This window comes from Plecotus auritus, assembly GCF_963455305.1.
Source record: "Plecotus auritus genome assembly, chromosome: 1".
In the NCBI taxonomy this organism is placed as follows: Eukaryota; Metazoa; Chordata; class Mammalia; order Chiroptera; family Vespertilionidae; genus Plecotus; species Plecotus auritus.
Window position 1 is genome coordinate 123,591,665 of NC_137770.1, and position 22,130 is coordinate 123,613,794.

Genomic DNA, 22,130 nt, shown 5'->3' on the forward strand with positions numbered 1-22,130 from the left:
AGAAGGCACACTTACAACCTCTTTCTATGAAGCCAGCATTATCCTAATCCCAAAACCAGATAAAGACACTACAAAAAAAAAGAGAACTACAGGCCAATAGCCTTGATGAACATAGATGCTAAAACCCTCAACAAAATTCTAGCAAATCGTATTGAGCATTACATTAGAAAAATCATACACAATGACCAAGTGGGATTTATTCCGGGATGCAAGGATGGTAAAATATCTGCAAATCAATAAATGTGATACATCACATAAACAAATTGAGAGACAAATATCACATAATCCTATTAATCAATGCAGAAAAGGCATTTGACAAAATCCAACATCCTTTCTTGATAAAAACCTCAACATAATAAAAGCTTTATACGACAAACCTACAGCCAACATCAATACTCAATGGGCAAAAATTAAACTCATTTCCCCTAAGAACAAGAACAAGACAGGGATGCTCAGATTCTTTTTTTTTTCAATTTCTTTATTGATTAAGGTATTACATATGTGTCCTTATTCCCTGATTACCCCCCACCTCCCATTCATGCCCCCACCCCCCTGTTGTCTATGTCCATTGATTAGGCTTACATGCATGCATATAAGTCCTTTGGTTGATCTCTTCCCCTTACCCCCACCCTCCCCTACCTTGCCTGAGGTTTGACATTCTGATTGATGTTTCTCTGTCTCTGGATCTATTTTTGTTCATCAGTTTATGTTGTTAATTATATTCCACAAATGAGTGAGATCATGTGATATTTATCTTTCTCTGCCTGGCTTATTTCACTTAGCATAATGCTCTCCATCTCCATCCATGTTGTTGCAAATGGTAAGAACTCCTTTTTTACCCCTGCATAGTATTCCATTGTGTAGATGTACCACGGTTTTTTAATCCACTCACCTGATGGGCATTTAGGCTGTTTCCAAATCTTAGCTATGGCGAATTGTGCTACTATGAACATAGGGGTGTATACATCCTTTCTGATTGGTGTTGCTACTTTCTTGGGATATATTCCTAGAAGTGGGATCACTGGGTCAAATGGGAGTTCCATTTTTAGTTTTCTGAGGAAACTCCACACTGTTCTCCACAGTGGCTGCACCAGACTGCATTCCCACCAGCAGTGCACGAGGGTTCATTTTTCTCCGCATACTCGCCAGCACATGTCATTTGTTGATTTTTTATAATAGCCATTCTGACAGGTGTGAGATAGTACGGCATCGTTGTTTTGATTTGCATCTCTCTGATTAGTGACTTTGAGCAGGTTTTCATGTCTCTTGGCCTTCCGTCTTCTTTCAAAAAGTGTCTATTTAGATCAGTTGCCCATTTTTTGATTGGGTTCTTTATCTTCTTTTTGTTAAGCTGCATGAGTTCCCTGTAAATGTTGGAGATTAAAACCTTATCGTTGATATCATTCGCAAATATGTTTTCCCATGCAGTGGGCTTTCTTGTTGTTTTGTTGATGGTCTCCTTTGCTGTGCAAAAGCTTTTTATTTTGATGTACTCCCATTTGTTTATTTTCTCTTTGGTATCCATTGCCCTAGGGGCAGTATCAGTGAAGAAATTGCTTCGGCATATGTCAGAGATTTTTCTGCCTGTGGATTCCTCTAGTATTTTTATGGTTTCTCGTCGTATGTTTAAGTCATTGATCCATTTTTAGTTTATTTTTGTGTATGGTGTAAGTTGGTGGTCTAGTTTCATTTTTTTGCATGTATCTGTCCAATTTTCCCAACACTATTTGTTGAAGAGACTGTCTTGACTCCATTGTATGTTCATGCCTCCTTTGTCAAATATTAATTGAGTGTAGTGTATTGGGTCGATTTCTGGGTTCTTTATTCTATTCCACTGATCTATATGTCTGTTCTTGTGCCAGTACCAGGCAGTTTTGAGAACAGTGGCTTTGTAAAACAGCTTGAAATCTGGTATTGAGATCCCACCTACTTTGATCTTCTTTCTCAGGATTGCTTTGGCTATTAGGGTCTTTTTTTATTCAAGATGAATTTTGGAGAGTTCTTTCTAAGTCTGTGAAATGTGCCGTTGGTATTTTAATGGGGAGTGCATTGAATCTATAGATTGCTTTGGGTAGTATGGACATTTTAATGATGTTGATTCTACCAATCCATGAACATGGTATGTTCTTCCATCTGTTTACGTCTTCCTCTAGCTCTTTTTTCAGTGTTGTGTAGTTTTCAACGTATAGGTCTTTTACCTCCTTGGTTAAGTTTATTCCTAGGTATTTTTTTGGTGCAATGGTAAATGGGATTGCCTTTTTAGTCTCTGTTTCTGTAAGTTCACTATTGGTGTATAGAAATTCCATAGATTTCTTGGCATTAATTTGTATCCTGCTACATTGCCGAATTCATTTATTAAGTCTATTAGTTTTTTGATGGAGCCTTTCAGGTTTTTTACGTACAATATCATGTCATCTGCAAATAAGGACAGCTTTACTTCTTTTCCAATTTGGATGCCTTTTATTTCTTCTTCTTGTCTAATTGCAATGGCTAATACTTCCAGTACTATGTCGAAAAGGAGTGGTGAGAGTGGGCATCCCTATCTTGTTCCTATTCTTACGGGAAATGGTTTTAGTTTTTGCCCATTGAGTATGATGTTCGCTGTGGGTTTATCATATATGGCTTTTATTATGTTGAGGTATGATCCTTCTATTCCCACCTTGTTGAGAGTTTTATCAAGAAAGGGTGTTGGATTTGGTCAAATGCTTTTTCTGCATCAATTGATATGACTATGTGATTTTTATCTCTCCATTTGTTTATGTGATGTATCACGTTTATTGATTTGTGGATATTATACCATCCTTGCATTCCTGGGATAAATCCTACTTGATCATGGTGTATGATCTTTCTGATGTACTGCTGGATTCAATTTGCCAAAATTTTGTTGAGGATTTTGGCATCTATGTTCATGAGGGATATTGGCCTGTAATTCTCTTTCATTGTGTTGTCTTTATCTGGTTTTGGTATTAGGGTGATGCTGGCTTCATAGAAGGAGCTTGGAAGTGTTCCTTCCTCTTGAATATTTTGGAAAAGTCTGAGGAGGATAGGTTTTAGTTCTTCCTTGAATGTTGGTAAACCTCCCCTGTGAAGCCATTTGGCCCAGGGCTTTTGTTTGCCGGAAGCTTTTTTTTTTTTTTTTTTTTAATATATTTTATTGATATTTTACAGAGAGAAAAGGAGAGGGATAGAAAGCTAGAAACATCGATGAGAGAGAAACATCGATCAGCTGCCTCCTGCACACCCCCCACTGGGGTTGTGCCCGCAACCAAAGTACATGCCCTTGACTGGAATCGAACCTGGGACCCTTCAGTCCGCAGGCCGACGCTCTATCCACTGAGCCAAACCGGTTTCGGCTTGCTGGAAGCTTTTTGATGACTGCTTCAATTTTTTTCCATAGTTATTGGCCTACTGAGATGTTTAGATTCTTCCTGATTGAGTTTTGGAAGGTTATATTTTTCTAGGAATATGTCCATTTCCTCCAAGTTGTCCAGTTTGTTGGAATAGAGTTGTTCATATTATTTTTTAACAATCCTTTGTATTTTGGTGGGGGCTGTTGTTATTTCAACTCTTTAATTTCTGATTTCATTTATTTGGGTCCTTTCTCTTTGCTTCTTGGTGAGCCTGGCTAGAGGTTCATCAATCTTGTTTATCCTTTCAAAGAACCAGCTCTTGGTTTTGTTGATCTTTTGTGTTGTTTTTTTGGTCTCTATGATGTTTATCTCTGCTCTGATCTTTATTATTTCCTTCCTTCTGCTTACACTGGGTTTCTCTTGTTGCTCTCTTTCTAACTCTTTGAGTTTTAGGGTTAGGTAATTTATTACCAATGTTTCTTGTTTTTTGCAGTAGACTTGTAGAACTATGAACTTCCCTCTCAAGACTGCTTTCACTGTGTCCCATAGATTTTGGATTGTTGTGTTTTCATTGTCATTTGTTGCCATGATGTTTTTTATTTCTTCTTTGATCTCTCTGATAACCCAGTCATTGTTTAATAGCATGCTGTTTAGTCTCCATGTGTTTGATTTCTTTGGGTTGTTTTTATTGTAGTTGATTTCCAGTTTTATGCCACTGTGTTCTGAGAAGATGCTTGATATGATTTCTATCTTCTTGAATTTGAACAGACTTTGCCTATGACCCAACATATGGTCTATCTTTGAAAATGACCCATGTGCACTTGAGAAGAATGTATATTTTGTGGCTTTGGGGTGAAATGTTTTGAAGATGTCAATTAATTCCATCTGGTCTAGTGAATCATTTAGGATTGATGTTTCTTTGCCCTTTTTTTGTTTAGAGGATTTATCCAATGGTGATAGTGGGGTATTAAAGTCTCCTACTATGATTGTATTGCCGTCAATCTCACCCTTGATTTCCTCCAGGAGTTTTTTTATGTATTTGGGTGCTCCTGTATTGGGTGCATATATGTTTACCAGAGTTATTTCTTCTTATTGGATTGCTCCCTTTAGTATTATGGCCTTCCTTATCTCGTGTTATGGCCTTCACTTTGAGATCTAATTTGTCAGATACAAGTATTGCTACCCCAGCTTTTTTTTCATTTCCATTCACCTGAAAAACCGTTTTCCATCCCTTCACCCTCAGTCTGTGTGCATCTTTTTTACTGAGGTGGGTTTCTTATAGACAGCAGATATATGGGTCGTGTTTTCTTATCCAATCCGTTACCCTATGTCTTTTGATTGGGGCATTTAATCCATTTACATTTAAAGTTATTATTGATAGGTACTTATTTGTCGCCATTTTTATTCTTTACCCCTGTGTTCCTTCTTCGCTTCCTATTTCTTTTTTTTACAGCAGACCCTCTAGCATTTCTTGCATTGCTGGTTTGGTGATAATAAATTTCCTTAGTCCTTTATTATCTGTGAAGCTCCTGATTTCACCTTCAATTTTGATTGACAGCCTTGCTGGGTACAGTATTCTTGGATTCAGACCCTTCCTTTGCATGACTTTGTATATTTCATTCCATTCCCTTCTGGCCTGATGAGTTTCTGTTGAGAAATCAGTTGCTAGTCTGATGGGGGTTCCTTTGTAGGTATCTTTCTGTCGCTCTCTGGCCACTTTTAAGATTCTTACTTTGTTGTTGGTGTTTACCAATTTAATTATAATGTGGCTTGGCATCGGTCTTTTGGGGTTCATTTTGCTTGGGACTCTGTGAGCTTCTTGGATTTGTGTGGGTTTTTTCTACCCTATGTCAGGGAAGTTTTCTGTCATTTCTTCAAACAGGTTTTCTATTCCTTGCTCAGCTTCCTTTTCTTCTGGAACCCCTATTATGCGGATGTTGTTTTGTTTTGTGTTGTCCCAAAGTTCCCTTAGGCTCTCCTCCTGCCTTTTAATTTTTTTTTTCTAGGAGTTGCTCTACTTGGGTATTTTTTTCCCATCTTGTCTTCTAGCTCACTGATGCGGTCCTCTGCTTCTTCTAGTCTACTCTTGATGCTTTCCATGGAGTTCTTTACAGCAGTGATGTCATTTTTCATTACTTCTTGGTTCTTCTTCATTTCCTCTTTGTTCTACTCATATTGTCGAATTTGTCTTCCATTCTTTTCAGCCACCTTATGACCATTTCTCTGAATTCTTCCTCTGTCAGGTTGCTTGCCTTCATTTCGTTTACTTCCTTTTCTGGTGATGCCTGCTTTTCTTTCATATGCAGGCTGTTTCTTTATCTCCTCATGGTCTCTCTTCTCCAGGTGTCTGGTTATGTAGTTCTCTCTCTCCTGCGTTGATTTAAGGCACAAAATACAACACAACCAAGTACAACACACAAGGCACTGAACAGCAATGTATTCACGATATTAATAACCCAAATAAAGGTGACCACCAGAGAAAGGCAAATTCGGGGGATCGGAGAGAAAGAAGAAAAAAAAAGAAAGAAAGAAAGAAAGAAAGAAAGAAAGAAAGAAAGAAAGAAAGAAAGAAAGAAAGAAAGAAAGAAAGAAAGGAAGGAAGGTAGGAAGGAAGGAAGGAAGGAAGAAAGAAAGGAGTGTGAAAATGAAATTGGGAAAAGGAAAATAATTAAGAGAGAAAAGAAAAAGAATAAGAAAGAAAAGGGAAACAAACTATACATATGGGGAGAAAACACCAATAGAACAGCCACTAATCCCAGCAAATGCCAGCAACAAGTACCTGTAGATGAATACAAACTACAAACAACAACTAATATCAAGCGAGGCAAGGGAAAACAGAAGCAAAAAAGCAACAAAAACAAAGAAAACAAAACAAAACAAAAAAAACAAAAAAAGAATAAGCAAAACAATCTCACAAACAAGCATAAAAAATTGACATAATCAACATTCAAGCAAACAACAACAAAAGTACAGAGAGAAAAACAATTTTTTGGATAGTGAATACAGAGAAGAGAGAGGTGTGTGTGAACTTGAAGCAGAGGATTGGAAATTAGATATATAAGTAGGGTGAAATTTCAACAAGGGGTATAAAGAAAGAATAGAGAAAATTAAAGCAGGAAAAGGGTAAGAGAAACTGAACAACAAAAGGGGAAAAGTTAGGAAGAGAGTGATGGCATAAAGGTAAAGTTGAGATAGAGTTGAATGATGCTAAAGGAAAGATGAAAATAGAATGTAGAACACTAATCTCAAAGTCAAATAAAGAGAAAATAAAATGACACTTTTTTTAAAAAAAAAAAGGTAAAATAGTAGTAGTAATAATACTGATTGAAAATAAAAATGTAATAATTAAAAAGGTAAAATCAAGTGAGGAAAAAATAAAAAAATTAGTTTCTTAAATAAAAGATGAAAAAGAAAAAACTAAAAAAAATTAAAAAAATTAAAAAAAAAATGTGCAGTAGTGAAGGTCATTCACTTCCTCTATTGTTCTGTTTGACACGCCTGTTTCCCAGTCAGGACAGTATGGCAGTTCCATGCGTTCCACTGCTCCTCAGTGTTGTAAGCCAGTCCTGATTTTTAAGCAGGCACTGTGTCTTACTCTCTTGTATTCCTTTATTTGTGATTACATGGGAGTCAATTTGTGATTCAGCCCCTGGGTGGCAGTGTTTCTGGATTGACCTCCGGGTCTACAGGTCCTCTCTAGCCTGTGCTTAGATCCTGTTTTCCCTGTGGCACTCAATACCGGTTTGTGGGAGTGGGCTGCCCCAGAGCTGGTTCTCTGATCGTTATTCCCCACTCTGATCTCCAGGTTCCAGAAAAACAACTTTCCCCTTAAGTCTCCTAGGGTTTCCCCAAGTGGGTGTTTCTATGTATTGGGATCAGTAATCAGAAGCAAGGATTCAAAGAGGAAAAAGCGCACTTGTGTGAACTCCGGGGCTGTGCGCAATTCTGCGTAATCCACTTTTCCCTCATGTGTCCAAGTAGCCAGCACACTCCCAAAATTTTTAGGCTGTCCTTCTGCGTCAGAACAAAATGGGTTGCTTTTTAGAGATCCCCTCTGTTAGCAGCTCTGAGGACCCCCTTCCATATTCATGGATCATTCCAGCCCCAACGATACAGATTTTTCTAGGTGCAGACATCCCCCGGTCCTCCAGCTCCAGCAGTGTGCGTGTTTCTCTGTCCTGCCAGGACCAGAGACCTCACCTTATCCCAGGCTAAATCTGACATTTCCATGGTGGAGTGTAGAACTCCTCTGAATCCGAGTGTTTGTGCCAATTGGGGACCGGTGCTCTGAGGTTCGCAGCTGTTCAGTGGGTGCCGCAGTTGTAGATTTTCAGGCTTCTGATAACATCCACTTTCACCTTCAAGATGGCGCGGTCTCCGTGTCCAAGCCAGTGGCTCCAGGAGTGAACCCAGCAGCAGTGGGGGCTGCCCGGTCAGGGGAGCTCCGTCCAGCAGTCCCCCACCTTCTCCTGGAGTATAGCTGTCCCTTAACTCTCCTACAGACACTCCCTGTGCGCCCCTAAGCTGTTCTTTCTATCTGCTCCAGGACAAGGCTTCGGACATGTCTGTCTATTCCGCCGCCATTTTTTTTTCCTCCAGGGATGCCCACTTTCACTAATCCTGTTTGATATAGTACTGGAAGTGCTAGCCATAGTGATCAGACAAGAAGAAGAAATAAAAGGCATCCAAATTGGAAAAGAAGAAGTCAAACTATCCTTATTTGCATATGACATGATACTGTACATAGAAAACCCCAAAGACTCCATCAAAAACCTAATAGACTTAATAAATGAACTAGGCAATGTAAAAGGATACAAAATTAACACCCAGAAATCTATGGCTTTTTTATAAACCAATAATGAACTCACAGAAAGAAAAACAAACAAAAAAAAAATCCCATTTACCATTGCACCAAAAAAATTAAGATACCTAGGAATAAACTTAACTAAGGAGGTAAAAGACCTATACTCAGAAAACTACAGGACATTGAAAAAAGAGATAGAGGAAGACATAAACAAATGGAAAAACATACCATGTTCATGGATTGGTAGAATCAACATCATTGAAATGTCCATACTACCCAAAGCAATCTATAGATTCAATGCAATCCCCATTAAAATACCAATGGCATATTTCACAGACATAGAACAAACTCTCCAAAAATTCATGTGGAATTTTAAAAGACCGTGAATAGCCACAGCAATCCTAAGAAAGAAGAACAAAGTTGGAGGGATCACAATACCATATATCAAGCTATATTACATAGCCACAGTTCTCAAAACTTCCTGGTACTGGCACAAGAACAGACATATAGACCAATGGAACAAAACAGAGAACCCAGAAATAGACTCAAGCCATTTGCTCAATTAATATTGCATACAATGGAGTCAAAACAGTCTCTTCAATAAATGGTGCTGGGAAATTTAGTCAGATACATGCAAAAAAAATGAAACAAGATCACCAACTTACACCATACACAAAAATAAACTTAAAATGGATAAAAGACTTAAAGGTAAGATAGGAAATGATAAAAATCTTAGAAGAAGCCATAGGCAGCAAATATCAGACATATGTCATAGCAATATATTTACTGATACAGTTCCTAGGGCAATGGAAACTAAGGAGAAAATAAACAAATGGGACTACTTCAAAATAAAAAGCTTTTGCACAGCAAAAGAAACCATCAACAAAACAATAAGAAAGCCCACTGCATGGGAGAACATATTTGCCAATGCTATTTCAGATAAAGGTTTAATCTCCAACATTTACAGAGACCTCATACAACTTAACAAAATGAAGATAAACAATCCAATAAAAAAATGGGTAAAGGACCTAAATAGACACTTTTCAAAAGAGGACATACAGAAGGCCGAGAGACATATGAAAACATGCTCAAGTCACTAATTATCCAAGAGATGCAAATCAAAACAACAATGAGGTACCATCTCACACCTGTCAGAATGGCTATCATCAACAAATCAACAAATGACAAGTGCTGGCCAGGTTGTGGGAAAAAGGAACACTTGTGCACTACTGGTGGGAATGCAGACTGGTTCAGCCATTGTGGAAAACAGTATGGAGTTTCCTCAAAAAGTTAAAAATGGAACTCCCATTGGACCCAGTAATCCCACTTCTAGGACTATATTCCAAGAAACCAGAAATAGCAATCAGAAAGAATATATGCACACCTATGTTGATAGCAGCACAATTTTCAATAGCTAAGATTTGGAAACAGCCTGAGTGCCCATTAGCAGTTGATTGGATTAAAAATCTGTGATACATCTACACAATGGAATATTAAGCTGCTATAAAAAAGAAGGAACATTTACCATTTGCAACAGCATGGATAGAACTGGAGAGCATTATTCAAAGGGAAAAAGTCAGTCCGAGAAAGATAAATACTACATTATCTCACTCATATGTGGGATATAATGAACAACATAAACTGATGAACAAAAATAGATCCAGAGACAAGGTACCACTGAACAGATGGTCCAGCCTCAGAAAGAAGGTTGGGGGAGGGGGAGGCAGTTAGAGGTCAACCAAAGGACTTATATGCATGCATATTAGCATAACCAATGGACACTAACACTGGGGCCGTGGGGGCTTGCCTTCGGTGGGGGAGGGCCAGCGTGGGGTGAATCGGGAAAAAAGGAGACATATATAATACTTTAAACAATTAAAAATAAATAAAAATAAATTAATGAATTAAACAAAAACTGTAAAAGAAACAGGTTATCAGTATTTGCAGATGACAGAACTGAATAATAAAACTAATAGAATTAGAAATTAATGGAATCAGCAAAAAGCAAAATCAGTTCATGTTAGCATAAGCTTGAGAAATTCTTCTAAAATAGTAAGGAAAAATAGAGATAGGAAAAATAAAAGATAAGATGGGGGTGTGAAAGACAGACAATAGTAACAAGCATAAGTGGATAAGCAATATTTAAATATATAAAATGAAACTTTCCTGAGCTCAAGAGATATATAAATATTTAGAATAAAAGTGCACAACTGTTATATGAACTGCATAGTATCTTCCCCCTTCTGCTAATAATACTGGGGTGTTTCTTTTAGAAAACAGTCCATTACTCATTACAGCCACGGACAAAGTCACAAGCATACAGTAAATGATAGAAACTTCAGGCAAACAGTGGTATAGCATGAGAACATAGTTCTTGATTAGTGAATAAACTTCATAGCAAGAAGAGATTATGGGAATTTAGAAAGCCCAATTATGGGTCACTGGTCATAGTGAGAGTTCCAAGATAGACTGCAGAACTTCTTAATACATCTAGGAAGGCTGGATACTCCAGCCTTAACTTCTTTTTATAGGAGTAACCCAGACTGTTCTGTCTGGATAAAGATAAACTTCCTTCTCAGCAATAACAAAAAGGGTAAATGTCTGCTTTCAGGCAAGAAATCACATAAAGGGCAAGCTCTCCCTGAAGGAAAAGATGGCACTAAAAGAATAGATTTTTCTTAAAGCACTTCTGTGTCCATGTTAAAACAGTCATCGACCAAGATGATAAATTCTAGTAGACCAAATAAAATTTAGGTAAGAAATGGAGAGTCAACCTCCCACATTCCTTTGCATTCTTTGCTACTCACATATAATCAATTGCTAAATCTTGATGTTTCTACTTTTTAAATATTTATCCAATCCCCCTTATTATCTCCCTATTGCTATTACTTTAACCCAAGCCATTATCACTTCTTACCAAGATTAGTGGATTAGACTCTCAAATGTTCTGTCTCCAGTTTCACTTCCCTCCACCTCGTTCCATTCTCTAGTCTATTTCTTTTTTTTTTTTTTTAATCTTTATTGTTGAAAGTATTAAATATGTCCCCTATTTTCTCCCATTGACCCAGGGGTGGGCAAACTTTTTGACTCGAGGGCCACAATGGGTTCTTAAACTGGACCAGAGGGCCGGAACAAAAGCATGGATGGAGTGTTTGTGTGAACTAATATAAATTCAAAGTAAAGGAGCGGAGGGGAGAGCAAGAGAACCCTCCACTCTTTCGGCTCCGCGGGCCGGATAGAACAGCCGAACGGGCCGGATCCAGCCCGCGGGCCGTAGTTTGCTCACGGCTGCATTGACCCCTAATAACCTGCCCCCGACCCCTGCCCCAGGCTCCACCAACCTATTGTCTGTGTCCATGGAAGAGATCAACCCAAGTCTATTTCTTAAACACTACCATCATTCCTCAGAATGCTTTCACACCCATAAAACAAATACGTTTTCACAATGTATACCAAGTATCACTTTTATTTCCAACAGACGTAAACTCAAAACACAAAAATTATACACATAATTTTCTTTTAGTTTTTCTAACTACCCAATTAAATTTTTTTAGAGTTAGACATTGTTTCACTATTAATTGTTATGGATAGTTCTTAAAATAGTGGGCTATAAGAAAAAATATCAATTCCTTAGTATGACATACAAAGCCCTCCACAATCTGGCTTCTACCTACCTCTCTTACCGCACCTTTCACCATTCCTGAATACCTGCTAAATTATCTAGCAGTAAAAAAAATTGCCATGCTATTTTTACTCTCAGTGCTCTGCATATGATTTTCTCCTACTGGCAAAACTCTTTAATTCTTATGCCCCTTCCAACACCATCTAACTGGGCAACCTCCCCTGTATTAGAGTGACACTAACCAGCCTGTACCATCACTTCTCCCATAAGGTACACACACAGACAGACACACAGATGGGGCTGGCACAAGATAACCTGACAGAGGTGGCCTATCTAGATCTATCAAGGTTTTTATTAGTTACACTAGAGGCCCGATGCACAAAGATTCATGCAAAAATGGGCCTTCCTTCCCCTGGCTGCTGGCACTGCCTTCACTCGGGCCGGAGCCGCCTTTCTGCCTTAGCTCGGCCAGAGCCGCCTTTCTGCCTTCCCACGCTGCCCAGAGGCCCAGAGCGGCTGGGGCGGTATGGAATGCCTGCACCATTGCCATGGCGACAACGCAAGCGTCCCGCCTCCAGCCACTTGGAGCCTGCGAATGCAAATTAACCCGCCATCTTTGTTGGGTTAATTTGCATACTCACTCCTGATTGGCTGGTGGGCATCACGAAGGTATGGTCAATTTGCATCTTTCTCTTTTATTAGTGTAGACTAGTGGCCCGGTGCACAAAATTCGTGCACAGGGGGGAGGGGTGTCCCTCAGCCCGGCCTGCACCCTCTCCAATCTGGGACCCCTCGAAGGATGTCCTACTGCTGGTTTACAGGGATCGGGCCTAAACCGGCAGTTGGACAACCCTCTCACAATCCGGGACTGCTGGCTCTTAACTACTCACCTGCCTGCCTGCCTGATTGCCCCTAACCACTCTGCCTGCTGGCCTACTCGCCCCCAACTGCCCCCTGCTGCTGGCCTGCTTGCCCCCAAATGCCCCCCCAGCAGCCTTATCACCTCCCACTGCTCCCCCATGCCAGCGTGCTCACCCCCAACTGCCCCCCCTGCCAGCCTACTCGCCCCCAACTGCCCCCCCTGCTGGCCTGCTTGCCCCCTCTTGCCCGCCCCACTGGCCTGCTCACCCCCAACTGCCCCCCCGCCGGCCTGATCACTCCCAATGGCCCCCACAACCGGCCTGATCACCCACAACTGCCCTTCCCTCTTGGCCTCTAACTGCCTCTACCTCGGCCCCACCACCATGGCTTTGTCCAGAAGAACATCTGGAAGGTCTCCTGGAAGGTTTCCCAGTCTAAGTAGCATATTACCCTTTATTTAGTATAGACAGAGGCCTGGTGCACTGGTGGGGGGCAGCTGGTTTGCCCTGAAGCGTGTCCCGGATCAGGGTGGGGGTTCCCTTGTGGTGTGGGGCAGCCTGGGCGAGGGGCCTGTGGTGGTTTGCAGGCCGGCCACGAACCCATGAGGTGAGGGTCCCCGCTGGGGGGGGGCGTGGCCAGCCTGAGTGAGGGGCTGAGGGCTGTTTTCAAGATGGCCACACCCCCTTCAGGGTGGGGGTTCCCGCTGGGGTGCCTGGCCAGCCTGGGTGAGGGGCTGATGGTGGCTGTTTGCAGGCTGTCCATGCCCCCCGGCAGGGACCCTCACCCCATGGGGGCATGGCTAGCCTGGGTGAGGGGCTGAGGGCTGTTTTTAGGCTGGCCACACCCCCTTCAGGGTGGGGGTCCCTGCTGGGGTGCCTGGCCAGCCTGGGTGAGGGGCTAATGGCTATTTGCAGGCTGGCCACGCCCCTCCATGGGCACTGTTACTCTATGGGGGCGTGACCAGCCTGGGTAAGGGGCTGACTGCCATTTTCAGGCTGGCCACGCTTCCCGGAGACCCAGGCTCCCAGCCACTCCTTGAGCCGAGGCCAGGGCGGGCTGGAAGCCTGGGTCTCCCCCAGTGACAGGCTCCCAGCCCCTCCTTTTTTTTTTCCAGCCCCTCCTTGAGCAGAGGCCAGGGCAGGCAGGAAGCTTGGCTTCCTCCATTGCCAGGGGCAACCCAAGCCTCCTGCTCACTCCAGCTCCATGGCCGCCGCCATCTTTGTTGGGTTAATTTGCATACTCACTCCTGATTGGCTGGTGGACATGGCGGAGGGACAGTCAATTTGCATGTTTCTCTTTTATTAGTGTAGATTAGCTTTTCATCAAAATTATTGGGATTAACAGCTTAGAGAGCCTAAGGATCATACTGAGGTTTGTGCCTGGATGACTGCAATTGGCAATGGCAGATCTTGATCATCAACAGGCAGGGACTCCTGGATCATCCCAGAATGTACGTCTACTACCTTAGGGGTAAGATGAACTTCTGCTCATATAGCTATTCCTAAGTAAGTACTCACATTTCAAAGGTTAAAATGTAAATGGAAGAGCAAAGTGTTAAAAAAGAAACAGCCAAGATGTTCTGAAAGAAAAGAACAGGAGGGGGAACATAATAAATCAGATAGATAAATTAGGATAGACAGATATTGGAGTAGACAAATTGACTGACTGAACTGAAGAATAAGCCCAGATTATATAGTAATCAGAAATATAAATTAAAACCACAAGGGGACACTATAAAAATTTAATTGGCAAAAATTTAAGTCTGACAATTTTAAATGTTGAAAAGGATGTGAAGTAATAGGATCTATTATGTAGTATTGGTGGGAGTATAAACTGGTGCAACCACTTTAGAAAACAATTTGGCATTATCTTTTATTAAAGTTAGAATTTAATAACCTAACCAGCAAAGTCAATTCTAGATCTATACTATAGAGTATATATGGCATATAGAAGAAGCATGTACAAGAATGCTCTTAGAAGTACTATTCTCAAAAGGAAACAAAACAGAAAACAAGAAGGAAACAACCCAATGTTTATAAATAATAAACTAGAGAAAAAAAGTTTTCATCTAACCACACCATGGAACATACAACAGTGAAAATGAATAAAATACAGCTACTTAATAAAAAAGATGAATTCCAATAACATAATATTATATCTGAAAAGAGAAAACTAGATGACAACACTGTGATACCTTTTTTAAATTAAAAGACAATGCTACTAAATGATGTATTATTTAGGCATACATATATGTGATAAAACCAACTAAAAGTAACTCAAAAAAGAATGATAAATGTGAAATCCAAAAAGCGGTTATCTCAAAATAAAGGAGGAACACCTAGGTAGAAGAAAATCATTAGTAATATTCTAGTCTTGAGTTGAGGTTGGATAATGTATATTTTAAAATAAGTTGATAAAAGATTAAGTAAGAAACAAAGTTGTCATTACTATAAAGATTTTGAATGCTTTCTGTATCTTAAGATACAAAACTACCAAATCTTATGTAAATATGCTTAACATTTCAGTGAATCAGTAAAGTAACTCTTGAAAAATTCAGTATAAGTATAATTCTTAAAACTCTTGCAATGCCAATATTCCTGGGCTTTTCTCAAAGAAAAATATAAAAAAAATATTTACAATACCTGATTTCCATGAAGGTCCAAGACATCTAAACTTTTTAGATTCTCCAGATTTGAGATTTTCTTGATTCTAAAAATCAGAGTAAGTAGAGTAGAAATGTAGATATATCACATCTATTATAAATCAAAATATGCTAAGGTATAACTCATTTTTATTTATTCTCTATAACTTAAATACAGATAATAGAAATAACTACAGCTATCTACCTATGTAAATATATAGGTTATACATAAACATGTACATTACATAAAACGTATTTCCCATCAATTTAACTGTATTGTTAAATATGCAGCCCTACTAGAGGAAATGTCCCCCCAGCTTAAACAACATATCTTTAGAAAAGAGCAATTCTTCTAAGAACCTTAGGCTTTAGGAGAGAATGATGCTTTCTAATAGCAAGCTGACCTCAGAGCTACTAGAGAAGCCTTTTATTCAATTCTTTTTTATGCCTAAGCTCACATTTCCTAAAACAGTGTGTATCAGAATCATCTGGAGGGCTTGATAAAAGATAGCTTGCTAAGTCTCACCTCCAGAGTTTCTGGGACAGGGTCCAAAAATTTGCATTTCTAGTAAGTTCTTGGGTAATGCTGATGCTGCTGGTCCAGGGATCACATTTTGAGAAGTAATGCCCTAAAACATAGACCTTCTTCTTATCAAATCTCAATTTGCCCTCATATGAGCTTTATGAGGGTAAACTCCCCTACCTAATAGAAAATACTAAGGAAATAATCAGAGATGGAGACAAAGATTTACGGACAAGAATATTAATTACAGCACTAGAGGGGGGAAAAAGTATGTAATATAAATATCTAATAAAAAGGAAAATAAGTAAATTATTACATATATACCCATATAGATTATGCAGCTATAAAAATTGTATTTTCAAAGAACATTTAATAACATGGGAAAACTTAGTAATAAAATATAAGTATTCAAGTGAAAAAACACATAGTATAAAAACAATTTTATAAAACTGTAATATGTGAATATAGAAAAAAGGGTGCTACTAAATGTTGATAACCAGACTTTGAAAAGAAGACTAAGAAATGACTGCAGGTCCTCTCAATGTCAGAGCACTGTCAACAAACCTACCTAAAAATCATCTATTCACTATGGGTCAGAGCCCAAATTCTGTAAGGTTATATACTAACTTGTAAAAAACTGATGTATGATTTTTGGCCAAGTAGGAATATAATTTATTTCTATCTAATAGGAAAGTTAACCTGTTTATAACTTAACAATCTTATTCCAGTATTTGTCATTTTTCATTGACTATATATCAGTTTCTCTTATCCTCCTTTGAACCAGCTTTGTCATCCTATTGGTTTCCTCATTAATGAATTAATTTAAAAAATGTCCTGGAATTAGTATCTATCTGTCTAAGAATTATATTTTTAACATATTGGAAATTATACACAAGTGATGATGGAGATTGTCCCAGCCCATATTTCTCTGATTTGGAGGATCAACGTAATATAGTTTCTGAATTGACCAGAAACTCTGGGCACGTTTAAGGCACTCCCATCACAGAAAACTAAATGTGCAACAGGTCTTCCAAAGAACACCAGGGCCTCACATGCTGCTAAGTTATCCAGTAAAACAGTCCCAGTCTATTGTGATTTCAAGCATTCTCTTAGCTTTGACACATAGTGGCTTTATGACTCTCACTTCAGATTCTGATTGCCCAGGTGACTAGGAATAAAAATAGACAAGTTGTTCAGTCAGTTAAACTGAAAACCAACTAAACATCTTGCTGTCTTATTCTCATGAAATGCTTTTGCCATACACCCCCAGGACCTGAAATGACATAAAAGCAGATAAAATTCTAAAGAATTCAGAGGCAGGTGAAGGTATCAGTTGACCTAGGAGGCCATGGTCAGATTAGGTACTGATGTGAGGAATTTGCAGAATCCTAGTCAGTTCCAAAATAGTTGAAAATTTTTACATTAATACAAATGTGACCTGAAATTTGTTTTAAGTTCTCCCATTGAACAAAATGGAAACTAGAAAAAGGCAAGGCTCTGATATCACTTCAGTAGCTACAGAACTCTAGACATTTATGACAGCCTGTCTCTACAGGTTGCAATATGTTACTGACAGCAGGATAAGGTTCCTTCTACAGATTTATATGAAGGTGAGGCTTTTCAGGTGTCAGAGACAAATCCATAAGTGGGAACCCTCAAGCAATCAAAAGGAAAGAAAAATGGAATCCCAGGGTCTGGCAGAAAGTTTTATATACAGTCCGTGGTGATGAGAAGAAAATTCAGAGTAGTTCTATGAGTTAGCCTGTGATCATGAGGGCACCAGAAGATCTCACAAGGATAATCAGGTACAGAAAGCAGAACAGTTAGACGGCAAGAACTTCAACCTCAAAGTCATACAGAGGGGTTGGGAGTTCGTTAGTAGCAACGTAAACTTCAAATGTAGCATAGCAGGGTCTTTCTAGCTTTTCAGCAGAAGTATTTATTGGATCTGTTTGAACTTAGAGGCATCTGGTTACCCTAGATATTCATATATGGTTCCATTGTCTTGGACTAGAAGACAGTGCAGTGCTTTGCAATGTGGGAAGGACAAACGTTTCTGGACTTGAACAGCAGGAGGCAACAAGTCCCCCAAGACGAACATGAGGGCACAGGGTGGCAGATGTGCTTCTCTCTTCAGCAGTCCTCAGCCAGGTTTGCCTAATGGTTACTAAAGTACTGCTTCAGGACAGATTTGTATCTTCAAGACTCGAAGGCCTTAACAAAGTCAGCTGGCTGAAGAGCATTAGGTATATGTTTTAGGTATCAGATTTGCATTGTACTGATACTTCAGAAATGCCAGTTGGGAGAATATGGAAAGTTGTCTTCTGACTTATTTTCTTTTTTATTTAAGAACTTGAATAAGAGCTATTTTCTTTATGGGAAAATTAAAGTAAAATATGACCCAAAGCAAGCAAACAAACAAAAGGATGGAGGACTAGAATGCAGGAAAAAGAAACTGCATTAGATTGCTTTTACTGAACAATGGTAAGAATATAGAGAAGGGCAGTAGGCCTCAGAGAGTTGGAGGAGCAAAGAGACCTTTAAAAAGATTAAAAAGGTCCAATACACTGGTATCTTTGAGGCACAGGAAAAGAGAGTGGATTGAGAGATAATTTAAAACATTAGGAAACAGGAGCAGCTCTAGACACTAATTTTACTAGTAAAACCAGAAAAGGAGATTTACAATGTCATGAAAACAGTGACATGGAGGGCAGAAAGACAATGGTACTGCAGAATAAATGGAAGCTAGAGAAACAAATCAGTAACTCCAAGAATCAGAAGCGAGTGAAGAAATCTCTGGGAGAGATAACAGTGAGCACCTAGAAGGAAATGCCTTGATGTATGAAAAGTTTACTCCTCACTTTACTCAGTGAACTGCTCCGGGGGCATACTCCTACTGTATATAGTTTGTACATATCTAACCTTGCAGAAGTCATCTTTCATCTCCTTTTCTCCATCTGCAAAACAAGAGAACTAATCTCTCAGGTCACTTCAAGTCCTAATACTCTATAATCCTATAATTCCCCCAAATTCCTTCATGATACTATATTGCTTAGTTTAACACTTGAACCAATAGTAGGTGACAGACTACACCAATGGGAACTTTCAAGAAACCACAGAGAACAGATTAGGACATGATCTTGGAAAAAGTATCTTATATTACTGCTGGCTAATGAGAATAAACAGGTATTGTAAGATCCATGCTGGGGGTGGAGAGGGGAGGTGGATGGAGAGGAACCAAGCTTGGGTATAATACCATATCTAAACTTTATTATTTGATAATATAAAAATCATTTTTAGATTTTTGCCAAACAGCTCTTCTTTCTAGGCATTGCAAAACTATCTAGCGAAGCAGAATGAAGAGAAGAGTCATGAACAAATCTCAAGGAAGTTAGGCAGGAATTGTGTAGCTGTACACATAATAGAACCTTATGAAAAGAACTGGGGACATTCACATAGGATGTAATTTAAATATATACTGAAAATGCCACCTGAACAAAAATCAATCAGTAATTTGACAATCACACAAAGTAAATGTCGACCTTCAGTCAAGCACTGAGGAGAATCACTAGTGAAATACTCATGCCTAAAGTGAATACAACATGCTTAAAACATAGTCTAAAAAAACATAAAGGCCAGATCTGCTATTTACTTCCATATAAGCTTTGACACTGGAAAGCAATGGAAATAACAAAATACACACTATATAAATGTTATTTGTTTTAACTAATTGTCAGACTAAATCTCATAAAACAAATTATGATTGAATCTTAATCCATTCAAATAATCTTTCAAAAATTTAGTCCATTAGGTTCTTAACTATTTTTCAATTCTGTGTTGCCATCTAAACACCTACAAGTCAACATTAATCTTAAGTATAATAGACAAAAACTGCTCTATAAAAGTTACCTGTTTTTCCCCAACAGAAGGACACGGAGGGATCTGAGAGTAGAAAGCCCACTAATTTCTTCTATATGGTTATCATATAAATCCAAGAATATTAGCCTCCGTAGATTAGAAATATTTTGGATTCGAGTTATAAAATTGTGTTGAAAGTTCAATAAACGAAGGTGTTCTTCCCCATCGATAACAGGACATACAGTCAGCTTTTGCCTAAAAGACATTTGAAAAAGTTAATAAGATTCTGATTTGGCAGCTTGCCCCCTCTTATAAAAATTATTAGTTTCTTTGGGCTCCCATGTTATGAAGAGAAAAAGATAAGTAGAGCCACTTTTTGCCTCCATGAACTAAGCATCCTAGATCTAATTGTAAATCTATAATAATAAAAGTGTAATAAGCTAATTAGACTGGACAACCTTCCGGACGAAGCTGGGGCTGTGAGGGAATCCTGGGTCCCAGGTGCCAGAGGGAAGGCCTACTCTTGCCTGAATTTCGTGCATCAGGCCTCTAGTCATTCATATAAAAGCCAATATACTTTAACAAGGATAATTATTAAAATGACGCCTAAGCACTCATTATATTAAGAAAACTCCAATATAAATTATTTCACATAAAATTGACTTAACATCAGAAAACACTTAATGTAACTGTCTTATGTAACAGAGGTTTAGATGCTTCAAAGAACCATGTCATATAACCAGAGAAATGCCCTTGCCATCAATCGACTGATATAAAAGACTGCCCAGGTAACTAAATTACCAGAAAAAAACAAACAAACAAAAACATTAAAAAGGGTCTCTCATAGAACTGTAGACTCTTGAGCTGAATGATATTTTAGGAAGAGCAAGAAATTCAATCATCTACAGTTCACTTTGATAGAAATAATTTCATCCTTTATTGAAAACTTCTGCAGACATTTAGATTTTAATTATATGTTTACATGTTCAACACTAACTTTGAACTCTGCAGAATGCTATTGGGTAGGATGAGACCTTAACAATGTATTTCTTTAGCTATATTTAAAACAGTAAACCTCCATTATGCAAAAAGTTATAGGTGAAGTTAATACGTGCAGGGCCCTTAAAGAATTCTATTAGAGCCCTAACTGGTTTGGCTCAGTGGATAGAGCGTCGGCCTGCGGACTCAAGGGTCCTGGGTTCGATTCCGGTCAAGGGCATGTACCTTGGTTGCGGGCACATACCCGGTAGGGAACGTGCAGGAGGCAGCTGATCGATGTTTCTCTCTCATCGATGTTTCTAACTCTCTGTCCCTCTCCCTTCCTCTCTGTAAAAAATCAATAAAATATATTTAAAAAGGAAAAAAAAAGAAAAAAGAATTCTATTAGAATAATAAAATGGCCAGATAGAAATGATCTGAGATGCTCAACAGAATATTCAAGGAAAATGTAGTTTTATTGATTAAAGTGTGAACAACTCTACTAGGGAGATTAATTAGAAATATTTCCTTTCAGGTGGAGGGGGTTAATGGGGGAAATAAAGGGGACATCTATAATACTTTCAACAATAAAGATAAATTTAAACCAAAAAAATATATATATTTCCTTTCAGTAAAAATCAAGTTAATGAAACCTTTAAAGCAAATAAATCAGAGTGCTACAAGCATAAGTGAAACTGTGTATCAGAATCCTCCCCATAAAGAGAAAAAAATGATTAGCACCAGGTAATAACTGAATGTTAATGATTAACAATGATATGATGTCTAAAAATACAGACCAACCCTGAAGCCCTGGTTGGTATGGCTCAGTTGGTTGGAGCATCATAGTCATCTCATACACTGAAGGGGGGTGGGTTCCATTCTGCGTCAGGGCACATACCCAAGTTGTGGGTTCAATCCCTGATTGGGGCACATACAAGAGTACATACAAGAGGCAACAGATCTCTCTCTCTCCCCCCTTTCCCCTCTCTCTAAAATCAATAATCCTCAGGTGAGGATTAAAAAAATACAGACCCTGAAAAAATTGGTTTAAAATAGAAGGGAAAAAAAATTACATAATAGTTTAATTCTTTTAATGTGTGCTTAGTATTTAGAATTCATTTCATGCACTTAATTACACTACCTCATTTGGTATTTTTGTTATATAAATTATAAGTATTCTCGCTTAAAATTTATCTTTGTACATCAGTTTAGCAAAAAACTGTCTTCCTCTGTTTCTCATAGTTAAAATTACTGATACCCCAGCATCTAGTTTATCCAATTCTTGAGTCAGTATCACTAAGCTAGAAGAAACACACAATCCTCTGACCCACCTCTTACATAAGCCATAGCAATTTGAAATAAAGTCACTTTCTTAGATTCCAAATCCAGTGACTAAGTCCCAACTCCAAGGCTCATATGCATACCCCTTAACCCCATAAGACCCTGTCATCCAGCAAAACAAGCAAACATACACGTACTAGGTTATTACCCAG

The 22,130-nt window shown here is 38.8% G+C and overlaps 1 protein-coding gene across 11 annotated transcripts in view; it reads right to left on the bottom strand.

The window, feature by feature from the left end:
- The window catches only part of LRRC49 (leucine rich repeat containing 49), a 253,934-nt gene that overhangs the window by 212,198 nt on the left and 19,606 nt on the right, over window positions 1–22,130 (bottom strand). For 10 of the 11 annotated variants that reach the window (XM_080663538.1, XM_080663543.1, XM_080663542.1 and 7 more), the window contains 2 exons: window positions 19,711–19,914; window positions 15,280–15,346 (listed from right to left, as the gene is read on the bottom strand). In XM_080663538.1, coding sequence (XP_080519664.1) covers window positions 15,280–15,346; window positions 19,711–19,914 — 271 coding nt within the window. The remainder of the gene's footprint in view (window positions 1–15,279; window positions 15,347–19,710; window positions 19,915–22,130) is intronic. The other variant, XM_080663541.1, reaches the window with a different exon arrangement.